Source organism: Orcinus orca, chromosome 17 (genome assembly GCF_937001465.1).
Source record: "Orcinus orca chromosome 17, mOrcOrc1.1, whole genome shotgun sequence".
Taxonomy (NCBI): Eukaryota; Metazoa; Chordata; class Mammalia; order Artiodactyla; family Delphinidae; genus Orcinus; species Orcinus orca.
The window spans coordinates 27,538,220-27,551,865 of NC_064575.1; the positions used below are offsets into that span (position 1 = coordinate 27,538,220).

The window sequence follows — 13,646 nt, forward strand, 5'->3', positions numbered from 1 at the left end:
TTGCCAAAAGCAATAGATTTAATTTTAATTGAAAAGTCAAACTTTATCTATAGAAAAAGATGTTTGGAGTGAGAACTCCTGCGCTCAGAGTCTTGGCACCACTACTTATTAGCTAAGTTACTTTGTGCAAAAACTCATACTTTCTCAACTTCAATTTGTATAAGTGGGAATTGACAATAGGACCCATGACCCAAGATTATTGTGATGATTATTTTTTAATGTGTGTGAAAATGTGATCAACTGTAAATGATATACAAATACTAGCAACTACTATCATCATCAAAGATGAGGTTAGAGTAACATTATTACATTCTAAGCCTTTAGACAAGCATTTTTCAAGTTTCTTCCCTAAAGGCACTGTTTTTATGCTCAGAATTCTTATTACGCTCTTTTCAAAACAGTTAAAAAATAAAGTTCTTAAAAGATAATTGAAGGAAGGGATTTAAGCTAAATGTATTATATAGCCATGTGTCTCAAATTTCAATGTGCATAGCAATTACCCGGGTGTCTTGTTAAAATGCAGATTCTGATTCATTAGATCTGGGATGAAACCTGGATTCTGCATTTCTAACAGCTTCCTACATGATACAGATGCTGCTTGTCTGCCAACCAAACTTTGAGTATCAGAGTTGTATACTACTCTCCACATAAAATGCTTTTAACTACCTAACATTAGCTTTGGCATTTCATCATATTTATGAATTATAAAATGCATATCACTGTAGCGTTGGTGTTTTAAACCCTGAATACAAAGCCACCACAAAAAGGACCTGAGAAAATAAGTTCATATATACACATATGGAAAGAGAGACATTAGAAAAGGAAGAAAACAGAAAGAAGCAATACTCAAATCTTGGGGTCTACTTTACTTCACTGATTGAGATCTGAGCTCCTAAAGAAGTTGATAATCTAGACTCTCTATTCATTGAATTTTATTTTCCTTACAGAATATTTTTCCCCAAGTATGAAACTAAATAAACTCTTAGGATGCAAAGAAATTAATAGTGTTAAGTCTATGAATTTATAATGAACATATGGCTAAGATTATTTTTCACTAGGTATTTTTATATTAATTATCATAACAGTTATCTCCACTATTGATGTCAATAGATCATTAGATGTATTTATAAAATTGTTAATCAAAGTTCTAAATATATTCATGATGCTGCTGGAACATTTATCGAAATTTTATATTTTATTCATTTGGTTTCTAGAGGTTTTATCTCTTAATAAAACATGTTGTTCTTCATTTTTATCTTTGTGGAGATTTGTAGAGATGGTCATGGAATATAAAAATGCATTCTTCAAAAAATTTATCCAAGATTATATGAGATAAAATGATAGAAAAAATCATCCAAGTTGAAAGTTTTAAGAATTAAGTAAATTTCAGTTTGATGATTGTTACCATTTGGTTTTTGCTTTACACCTGTTTGAAACTATGTTTGTGTTTTCTGCTAAATTACTTTAAACTAGACGTTTATTAAACACGCACCAAAGCCACAAAGTTTCATCTAGTTTCATGGCTACTTATGCCTCAAGGCAAATCAAAGGTATTTTGACAATTAGCTAATGGAAGTTCAATGGGAACAACAAAGTTAAACAAAAAAAAGAACAGAAACAAGCTGAGGGTTTTGCAGAATTTGCTGATAGATGTGGGTTTATGAAACTGCTAACATTATAACTGGTGTTTTGGAAGAAAACCACTTCATTTACCAACAATGGACACTTAAGGGCATTCTCAGCGATAGAAAACAGGGCAGCACGTTCACGAAGTACAAAGTCTACATCTTTATTGTGGCATTCACCACATTTCCTATGGTTAGCTGCAGGTTTACCTTTCTCTGCGATATCCTGGGAACAGAAACAGCATTTATATCTATTTACCCAATACTTAGCACAGTACCTGGCACATTCTGTATGTTCAGTAATTATTTAATCAATGAAAGTGAATGATTTGTATCATCTCTATTTTCTTCGTAATATAACCATTATGTAATAGACATAAATAAAAATGGGCATTCAAGTATATATGTCCAATTTTTTTACTTCAGTTTCTATTGGGAAAAAATTCAGTTTGGATCTAAATAAGTCACATGCAATGATCAGACTTACCAGTTAATTACTAATAAGTTCAAGTTTCCATTTTTATTTGTCCTTTTAGACCAAGCCTGGAAGCATTACAGTATTTTCTGGTAACAAATGGGAATCTGGCCAACCAGTGATCTTTGCATTAGCATTCTAATAACCAGAGGCCAGTGTGCCATAGTGCTGTGTCAGAACTAATTTATGAAACTACATCCAAAGGCTCATTAAAATGGTCACAATTCAGTGACTGCCCAGTGAAATTAGACTACAGTTTCATTCCCATAACAGAGAATATTTTAACATACTATTAAGGACATATTTCAAGTGGTAAAACTAGCTTTGATTCTGTGAAGGGAAAAACAACAAGATAGAAAGCCATTTACTTTTGTGCAAAATTGGTTCCACTCTCAGATTTAGGCTTAAAATGCTTCAAATGGTCATATTTTAGAATATATACTTGCCTCTCCAAGTCTGGTGCATTTTTTCTCTTAGAGTAAAAGCATTTCTGGGCAGCTGTATCAAACCACAGGGTTGTGAACCTACATGGCCAAGAAATCTCAAGCAGCTCAGTTGAAAGTCGAATGTGTCTCCCCCACTGCTGCCAGACAAATCTCCCTACAGCATTTCTTTAATCATACATCTTCCCCCATGATGCCGAAACTCCTGGGGACTCAGAATATATTACTTTACAGGCTGCTTTCCACAGCCAAACCAGATTTAAGTGGCATAAAAAATGTGGCATCCAAAGTCTGGTTAAGAGCAATGACATAGTAGGAAAAGTTCTAGAACATGAGTCTGGTGCAGCTCCAGTCCAACTCTCAATCATCTCTTGCAGGGCAGGGGCAGGGTATCCCCTCTCCTACTAGTTCAGTGCCTGGCACATGGGCTGTACTCAGTAATAAAGACTGCTGTAGTGAAATGAGCTGATGATATTATTATGAAAGTCATTTAATTTCTCAGTATCACAAACATCTATATACGTGACATGGGAATAATGATCCCTGTTCTACTTATTTCACAGGATTGTTCTGAGGATCTAAACTAATAATAACTGCCAAAGCACTTTTTAGTGGTATGGTGCTTATACTAGGATAATGTATGGTTTTATGCATTAACTTGTCAAACATAACAGACTATTTTCTTTATTTCCTGAATTTTTATTCAATGGAACAGTAATGAATCCCTAAATCTTCCAAATGTGAAGGATAAAAGACTGAATGACTTTTCCTGGCAGTCTATATGCCATAGCTGAATTATTTAAACTTTTATTTAAACCTGGGAAAGGAAACAAAACAAAAAAATCCCAAGAATAAAGATATTATTTTTAATTAATTTAGGAAAATATTTCTTTTCATTTGTTTCTCCATCTAAAAAATAACACTGGTAATGTGGACGCCTTATTATACTGTAAATTAGACGTCACTTCAATATCAAGGCTAAATTTCTCTAGAAATAAGAGGATATTCCAAATTGAAAACATGGCAAAGAAATAAATGTGAAATATTTTTCTAATCATTTCAGGGTATCTCATAAACCAGTGTTCTGGGGGCACTCTGTTTTGCTGGATGTTAACAGGTGTGCTATCCAAAAGATACTCGCTTTCTCTCTCTTTTATATATATATATATAAATATATATACATATATATATATGAAAGCATTTGAGTTAAACATAACTGAATGTTTCTGTTTTCAGAATCTTTTAATATGCATTACAAATACTTGAGAAAGGGATACATTATTGCATTTTTACCAAATTTATTTTACCGTTACTTATTAATTTGGCAACATTCTTATTAACACTTTCTAAAACATTGTTTAGATAAATACCACTTTAGGAAATGTTCTGACAAAGTGTGTTTGGCTGGACACATTACAACCCACGCAAGGACACACATTCTGGCTTGTATGAATTTAGTTAACCGTTGGATCCCTTGAGCACCTACTGTATCAACAGACCTCTGCAGGATGCTAACTAAAGGGCATAAGATGTTGAGTGAAGTTATGACTGCCTTTTAGAAGTCCAAAGTCAAAGGGAACAAACACTCAGTAGTCAGTGCTGTGGGAACGATGTAATGAAGTAAAATGGGAGTGCAAAGAGGGAGAGTCACGTCTGTTTGGGTGTAGAATTGGAGGTATCTTCCCAAGAGTCAAAAGCACAAAATGATTGAATGCTTTTACTGTCATCTTTAGTAGTACCATAACAAGGACTGGTCAAATAAATATATTTGCATGTGTTGGGTATCCTTTTCAAGGGTGATGCTTTTGAACAGTACCTGTCTCCACTTGCCTCATCTCATTTACCTCAAATCAGAATAGGTTCATCTCCTTGAATTTTTTTCAGTTCTGTGACTTTATAGTTATTTCTATCATGGTATTGACTTCACTTATTTAGTTTAAAAATAAAGAAGAAAAGAAAATTGATTAAATTTTAGAGCATTTAATATACTTTAAGTAATTTGCTATGAAAAGGTGGTTAGTAGCCCAACAGGATATTTTTCAATTATTTGAATCTGAAATTTAATATTAGAAGGATAATTTGAGTACATTTTAATTTTTTCCTCATACTTTTTCATGCTCACTTGAAATATTGAAACTTCAAAATAGATACAGGGTCTGTCTTATAAGCCTCATGGTTGGTTCTTACAGAGGCTCATAATGTCACATGAGAAAATGCAAATACCTCATCTGTTGTCTCCAGTCATCTCCTAGTCATGGGTAGAGCTTTAGCTCCCTTCTGCTGTATTCCTATGCCTGGACAGAGTTGGGGGAGTTTCTCTACACAGGTGTGATGTCTAGTGAACCTGTTACCAACCAGGGTTCTTGACCTCCTTAATCAATAGAATGTGATCAGGGGCCAAACAGGAAATTCAGGCAAAGCTTTATTGGGCCTACTTCTCTTGCTTGCTCGCTTGCCCGGGGTGGGGGTGGGCTGGGGAAGGGGTGAGGTCGGGCGAGCTGCTTACTTATATGGGGTGAAGGTAGGGGTGTGACCAGGGTTCAGTCCACAAGGGTGGCTTAGGGGGGGTGCCCACTCCTTTCCTTATGTTGTGTTCAAGGGCACGTGCAGTACCCTGCTTTTGCTCCTGATGCCCTGCTTTTGCTTCTGGCTCTCCAGAAGTGGCAGTTGGTCTTTTTGGTCTTTTTGTGTCTTGTTGTCCAGAAGTTGCCCCAATTGTGCTTGCACACAATTATTTTTAGTCTCTTATAGTTTCTTTGTATTTTGTTGCTTGAGGAGACGTTTGTCCAGGTACAAATATTGCAGCACTGAAGCAAAGGGTCCCAGCTCCCAGCCTGTCTCAGACCCAAACAGAAACTCTTCAAGAGACTTCTTTCTAATGGTGCTTATCTAATTTTACCAACCCCCTCTATGAGAATATGATTCTAATACTAAAATAATAGAGTCCACCAGCTTGGTATATAGGTACATCTATAGGCATTTCTGCATAACAAGTAGGAATTTTACTAGGATTTTTTTGGTCCATCTCAAAAGAATTTGTTAAGAATGATTAAACTTACATCCTTTCTTGAGGATAGTATAAGATTTCTAAATATTAGTATTAAGTATGAATCTGTATGCAAACTCAGGAATTTAAGAAATAACACTTTATTTTTTGTATCTCAACATTTTACTCCAAAGTCCCTATCTTGTGAGAGTGGCAGAAAATTCAACCTTGGTCATTCTTCCTCTTGTCTTGCCTGTGGGTGCCTTGCACAGTGCCAGGACAATCAGGGAAGAAAGTCTCAGGAGGTCTCTCTGTAGGTGACCAAAAAGTTCAATGTTAAGAGGCCATTTACACTGCTTTTAGGCTTCTTTCAAGGCCAACAGCTCTTGAGATAATGAGAACCTGAGCCTTGGCTTCCAAATAAGCTGAGTTGTTCCAAAAACACAATTAAATCTTGTATTTATAAAGTTCAATACAAAGGAAATACTCATTCATCCAGACCCTGGCAACGCTTCATGTTCACTGATTAACTGAGCTCACTGCCCCCTGTCCCTTCTCCCCTGTCTACGTCCAGCCTCTCTCATCTCATCCCCATCCACTAATACCAAGTTATAGATGATCTTCACTATAGCAGGGTAAAATATATAAATTTGCATATTTAAGCATACATTAATGCTTATATATAAACATTCAAAGAAAAATTATGCACGTGAACACTATTCAGTGTCTGTAAGGAACAAAGGTTTTCTGCATTTTCTGTTACCTTTGAACAGATGCTGATGTCTGGAAATACTGAGTTTAGCAACTTTCCATAGAAGGCTTTCCATTGTATGTACTGGTTGTCAAACTCAGAACCACTGGCTACATATTATTTCAAAAATGGACGTTACAATACTTGTTGATAGACTTAAATCTCAAGTTATTTTTTATTTACTTAGAATATTTTTATGTTTTCAGTTCAAAAGTAATGGAGTCTAAGCTAGAAACACACATATTGTGTCATGATATTTCATGGACATGTACCCTCTAGCATCACTGTGAAGCTTATAAAAATAATAGAAATCTTCATTTGTTTCACTCACTTTTTTTGTTCCAACTCTGTCATATCTGAAAGGTTTAGACAGCCTAGATCTTGGTTGGGCCCTATTCCAAATTATACAAGAGTCAGTGTCTTTATAATTCATTCTCAGGACTGTCCTCAACTCAGAATCCAAAATAATTTCCCACTCAAATCAGATGTAAAGTTCTAATTGGAGTCTCTAACAATCTTCTCACATCCACTAATCCATCCTCCCAACTGCGCTTTGTTTCTTCTAGTTTCCCACTCACAATCTCTGCTGAAACCCTTGTTCACAAAAATCCACTGGCTCTGGTCTGAATATTTATCAACACGCACCTTACCATCTTTGTTACCAATATTTTTGTAATTCTTTATCACTTACTATCAAATTAAAAAATTGTGTATATATATTGAATTTAAATATATAAATAAAAATTAAATGTGTATATATAATTTATGTATATATATATTTATATACAATAAAATTTGTAATGTATTTGTTATACAAAATGATGCTATACTGTAAACTTACTTTCCTACTATCCGGTTTAAGAAATAGTACATTATGATTAACTTCGAAGTCCCTCAGATGTCCTTCCCAAGTCCCACACCCTTATCTGCCCCTTTAGAGGTAACCTTCATCTTGAATTCATTGCTTATTTCTGCTTTCTTTTCTTAGTTTTATTACCTGTATTTTCATTCCTATGCAACATATTGTTAAATTTGTATTTTTATTAACATAAAAGGACTCAGTCTGTCAGTTTTTCCATGACATTATTTTTTGCTGTGTCACATTCCTTGAGATTCATCAATGCATCAGTATTGTTGCCAATGGCTCTAAGTTTCTCTCTCTCTCTCTCTCTTTCTCTCTCTCTTCTGCTGTATAGTATTCCATTGTGTAAATATATCAAAATTCATTTATCCAGTTACCTGCCAATGGATATTTGTGTTTTTCCATGATTTTTTTCTATTTTACTGTACTGCAATAAACATTCTTGTACTTATCTTAAGGTATACACATTCAAGAGTTTCTATAGGGGCATGCCTCCTGGTTCATAGGTTTGAGCATTTTAAGTTTATTATAAAGTATCAAATTATTTTCCAAAATAGTTGTACTAATTTATGTTTATACCTGCAATGTATACATGTGTGAGTTGCTCACCAAAACCTCACCAACTCATGATATTGTCAGACTTTGTAAATTGTTGTAAATCCAATCGGTATCAGTTGTACATCATAGTGTTTTCATTTGCACTTACCATTACTACTGAGATTGAGAGTCTTTTCATGTGTTTATTCAGCATTCATATTTCTCCTTCTGTAAAGTGTCCCTACTAGTTTTTGCCCAATTTCCTATTTGGTGTTTTGTCTCTGTTTCCTATTAGAGGAATGAATATATATTCCGAAAACAAATCCTTTGTCAAGGATTCCTTCATCCAATTTGTGCCTTTTCTTTTCATTTTTTTTATGTGACTTTGGATGGGCAGAAATTCTTAATTTTAATGTAGTAGAATTTATCATTCTTATAGTCTAAGGCTAGTGTTTTTTATGTCTTGTTTAAGATTATCCTTCCATACTCTTATCTCATAAATATATTCTACTATATTTCCTCCTAAAAGTTTTATATTTTTGCCTCTCACATTTAGGTTTTTAATCCAATAAGTAATTTATTTCTCTGTGTGATGTAAGTTAGAGGTCCAATTTCATATGTGTTGTTGCAGCCTAGCTTTTACCCCTTCATCTGCTGTGCCAGCTTTTTCATAATTCAAGTATCCATACATGTGTATGTCAGTTGGGGGGTTCTGTACTCAGTTCCATTTTTTCATTTTCTTTGTACCAAAACTGTAGTCTTAATTACTACAGCTTAAAAATAAATCTTGATAAGGTAAATTTGCCAATTTTTTTTCTTATGTATATCATGGTTATTTTGATGTTTTGCTCTATCATATAAATTTTAGAATCAACTTGTCAAACTCCACACAGACACAAAAAGAGTATTTGGGGATTTTATTGAAAATACATAGAATCAATAAATCAACTTGGGGAGAAATTAAATATTTATTATATCAAGTCTTCCAATTTCTCTTTTTATGTAAGGTAACTGTAAAATCCCCATAAACAGTTTTATAATTTTCTCCATAAACATCTTTAAAATTTTATAATGTATTTACCCTTAGTTACTTTATTTTTATGCTATATAAATGGTAAATTATATATTTAAATATGTATTACTATGTAGTGGTATGCAATTAAATTTTGTATATTGGCTTTAACTCCAACAAACTTACTAAACTCTCTTACTAATTGTAGTAATTTGTGGCTGCTTTGGAGTTTTTATGTGGCCCCACATATTATCAGCAATTATGACAGTTTCATTTCTTCTTTCCCATTTCTGATGTTGCTTTCCTGTCTTACTTCACTGACTACAATATCCAGTATGATGTTATATAGAGTTGGTGATAGTGAATGCCTTTTTTTATTTTTTAACATCTTTATTGGAGTATAATTGCTTTACAATGGTGTGTTAGTTTCTGCTGTATAACAAAGTGAATCAGCTATATGTGTACATATATCCCCATATCTCCTCCCTCTTGTGTCTCCCTCCCACCCTCCCTATCCCACCCCTCTAGGTGGACATAAAGCACGTGGCTGATCTCCCTGTGCTATGTGGCTTTTAAATCCCTTGATCCTAAAGAAAATGTGCCCTGTGTCTCACTATTAAGTATGCTATTTACTATGGATTTTATATAGATATTCTTTGGGAGGTGAAAGAAGTTTCCTTCTCTTCTTTTTTTTAATTTTTTTCGGTATGTGGGCCTCTCACTGTTGTGGCCTCTCCCGTTGCGGAGCACAGGCTTCGGACGCGCAGGCTCAACGGTCATGGCTCACGGGCCCAGCCGCTCCGCAGCATGTGGGATCTTCCCGGACCGGGGCACGAACCCGTGTCCCCTGCATCGGCAGGCGGACTCTCAACCACTATGCCACCAGGGAAGCCCTCCTTCTCGTCTTAGTTAAGGATTTTCCCACATATGGATGTTGAATTAGATGAGCATATGTTTCCTATCCTTTAATGTTAAAGATGACTAACAAGAACCTACTGTATAGCACAGGGAACTCTACTCAGTACTCTATAATGACCCATATGGGAATAGAATCCAAAAAGAGTGGATATGTATATATGTGTAATTGATTCATTTTACTGTACAGCAGAAACTAACATAACATTGTAAATCAACTATACACCAATAAAAATTAAGTTAAAGAGAGATGACATTGTATTTCATCTAGACATTTTGGTTGTTTTTACTGATGGGTGGCTCATCCATCCCCGGACAGCATATTTAGTCCCCTGTACAAGAAATAGAACTTTGCCTTTCTTTTCTGTCAGAATAATGTCCCTCACTTCTTTCAAAGTTTTCTTGAAGTTCACCTCCTTTAGATTTTCTTTTTTTATCATCCTCTTAAAATTTTAACTTTATTAAATCAAATTGTTTATGTCATTTCCCAAGCCTTTACCACCCAACCTCATAACAGTTTTACACATTTTTTTTAAGATTAGGATTGGTCAATTATTTGAAAATACTCTTTTGTCATGTACTTAAGCATCTTCTTGTCTTATCTTAGAGACTTTATTATAGTTTTAGTTCATGAAGACAAGAGATGTGCTCTTTATTCCTTCTGATCACCCCAGAACTCTGTAACTGCACATTCCAGTTGCTGAGTGCATTTTGTTGTTTCCACAGTAAAGCTGGTATGCTTTACAGTTCCACCCTTCTAACACTTGGAGAAGACATCACCAAAGAAAATATAACAATTCCTCTTAGGAACAAAGCTTTATTCCATGAAAATGTCTATACAAACTGAGACGTTCCTGGCAAAACTCCAGATCAGTAGGATATCTCAATCTCTCTCTCTGTCTCTCACTCTTTCTATTTTTAGTAAGAATTCCTGATCCCCCACCTTGTTCAACATTTTTTTTCATAGTACTTTTCACCTTCAGATATGTTATATAGCTTTCTTATTTGTTATGTTTGTGGTTTAATATCTATCTCTCAAGCCCCCTCCCCATAGAAGATAAGTCCCACAAGGGCATGGATCTACCCTGTTTGGTGCATGATGTGTCTCAAACAGTGCCTGGCCTAGAGGAGTTGCTCAATAGATACCTGTGAATGAATTAATGGCATATAACATTTGCATAGACAAATGACAAAAATAAAAATACAACTTCATGATTTACTTTTCTCAAAAGGTTTAATATTTTCTTAATCAGTACTATTTTATTTTATGCTTTCAGATATCAACATGGCAGGAGAACCCAAACCATACAGACCAAAACCTGGAAATAAGAGGCCCCTTTCTGCAATTTATAGGTAAGTAAGCAAACACTATTTTATGATATGTAGTAATGAAAAATTCTTTCAACTTTAAAAGGCAATATAACCTATAAGGAATCAAATATTTTGAAAAGCAATTCTAACTGGCATAAAGTACAACAAAATGCTCGTGGCCAAAATATAAATACATCAAGCAGCATTGGCAGCGATCTTGCCTAACCTTTTCATCCTTGCTTAAACAACCCTTCTACAAGATATTCCTCTAATAAAATCTAATAAAAATCTCTCATGACTCTACCTAACAAGTGGTGGAAAGGTTAATATTTGTTAACTACTGCATGCCATGTACTACACATATTTTACATATGCTATTTAATTTAATTTAATTTTCACAGCAATCCTGCAATGTAGATATTGCTACTCTTCATCTTACAGATCAAGAGCCTGATATGCAGTTTCTTAGAGATCTTTCCTAGGTCACACCACTGATAAGTGATGGTGCCAATACTCAAACTCATGCTTTCTGATGCCATGCCCTGAGTTCTTTCCAACAGATCACTCAGCCTCTTTGTTACAAATGACATGTTCATTTCATCTCCATTTCACCAAAAAACAAATGTAATCCTTCTCATTTCTAGAGAGGCATTAACTGTTCCTTTAAACTTTCCTCATATATTTGGATCTGAGTCAACTTAACACTGTGGTCTTTCTCCTCTACATGCCCCAGTTTATCAGTGTGTATGCCTATAATCTCAATTCCAGGTAGACGGAGTAGACTATACTTAGCATCTTTATTGTTCTATATATACTTCTATTAGGTTACGGAAAATTCAGTTGATTTGGAGAAGACGTCAAGATTAAACTCATGGAAATTTTGGTTCCTTTAAAAACGGCCACTTTAAAAAAAAAAATAGTGCTCTGCCGCTAAGCCATATGTCCCACTTCATGTAGTTTTGCCATTGGTTTTTGTAATCTAAGTGCTGACTTTACATCTCTCTCTGTTAAATTCCCTTTTGTTAGACTTAGCCAATTGTTCCAGGCTATTGAGATCTCCTATCATCCAATTTATTTGGTCCTGTCCCAGATACATAATCTTCATTCTGTCAGTGTCCACATCCAAAAAGCTAATGTAAGTGCTGAGCAAGGCCCCCTTTTTCCTGATGTCATTTGGATAAAGGAGAATTGAGTTATACATATCGAAATTGATTATATTCTGATATAGTAGAGCAAAAAGAGTGCTCAAAAGATAGTTTGGAGCTGTTTCCTTGTCTTTGTTCTCAGAAAATTAGAAAATCTCCTTTTCAGCCACTCACAGCTTCATTTCTCGAGCTATAAAATAAAAGGGTCAGAACTAGATGAGTTTTAAGGTCCTTTTCAAGCCTAATGTCCCAGGATTCTCGAATGTATGACCATCAGCGATCTTAAAAAATACATTGGAAATATATCTTAATTGCTGTTTTCACTTTGGCTGTGTACATTTATTTACTTTTAATAAAAATTTTTATATAAAAAAGGAAAGCTACAGGACTTAACAATTGTTGATAATTGGTCATAAGACAGTATTTATGTTAAAGGTCAGAGATGAAGTCATCAACAAAAGGCAAATGATGCTTTCTGTACCTTGTTTGAGGTAGAAGACAATGTTTAAAAAACTGAGAAATGCAAATAATTTTTGATCAGATTGATTTTAAAATTTATGCATAGAGCTGCAGCTAATGCAGAACGTTTGAAAAGTCATAATTTCAATTATTACCAGAAGAAGCTGTCAGTGGCTTTTATTCTCATCAAAGAGCTACCAGTGTCTGTGCGATTATGTTAATTTTCATATTTTCCCTGTTCTTGGAGTGTTTTGATTTTCTTACAAGAATAGAAGCTTATGACAAGAAACAAATGCCTTTTTAACTGTTATTTCTCTATTACTAAGTTTTGCTGAATTGTGAATTCAGAAGAATTAGAAGCAGAAGTTTATTTAAATCTGATATATTGTATACAAATCATATTAGTGGGGAAATATTTATTTATCCTATTTTCATCTGTTTACACAAAAGAAGGCTGGGATGTTATGAAATTGCAAAATGATAACAGAGGGAACAAAAGAGAGTGAACGTGCAGCCGAGAAAGCCCTTTCATACACGTGCCCTCATTCTTACATAAGCTTAATAATAATAATACTTTACTTTTATGTAGACAAAATGTGTTTTCATAGTCATTATTCATCTGTTCACCACAGAACTCCACAGGGTTGGTATTATTTGCCTTGCTTTATAGATGAGAAAACTAAGTTTCCAAGGCAATAAAGGATTTGCCCGAAGAAAGGTAACAAGATTAGGAACTGAACACTGTTTTTCAGCTTTCAACTCTAAAGACCTTGCCACTTGATCACAACTCCCTGTATTTACTGCTACCATCTAAACAATGCAGATCCTAAAAAGCAGAGATCCTACCCACCAAAACCAATAATCAATTATGTTTCTGTCCATGATTATCATGACAGCAGGTGGCAAAAGAAAGCCTGCACACTGTACATAGTATAAGAACAAGAGTTACCACCAATCTGTGTGATCATAGGGCAAAGGTTTTGAGATTCAAGTTCTTTATCTAACATAATAGTTGTATAATTTTTCTTGATACTGTAAAATGGAATAATTGAGATGAAAGCACTTAGCTCATTGTGGGGAATATAGTAGCAGCTTGAAAAGAGGTGGTTTCTGCTTTCCTATTTT

At 34.6% G+C, this 13,646-nt stretch overlaps 1 protein-coding gene across 6 annotated transcripts in view; it reads left to right on the forward strand.

Moving 5' to 3' along the window:
• Positions 1-13,646, forward strand: part of RALYL (RALY RNA binding protein like) — an 834,129-nt gene that overhangs the window by 628,799 nt on the left and 191,684 nt on the right. For all 6 annotated transcript variants that reach the window (XM_004276159.3, XM_033439829.2, XM_049700753.1 and 3 more), the window contains one exon: positions 10,884-10,959. In XM_004276159.3, coding sequence (XP_004276207.1) covers positions 10,884-10,959 — 76 coding nt within the window. The remainder of the gene's footprint in view (positions 1-10,883; positions 10,960-13,646) is intronic.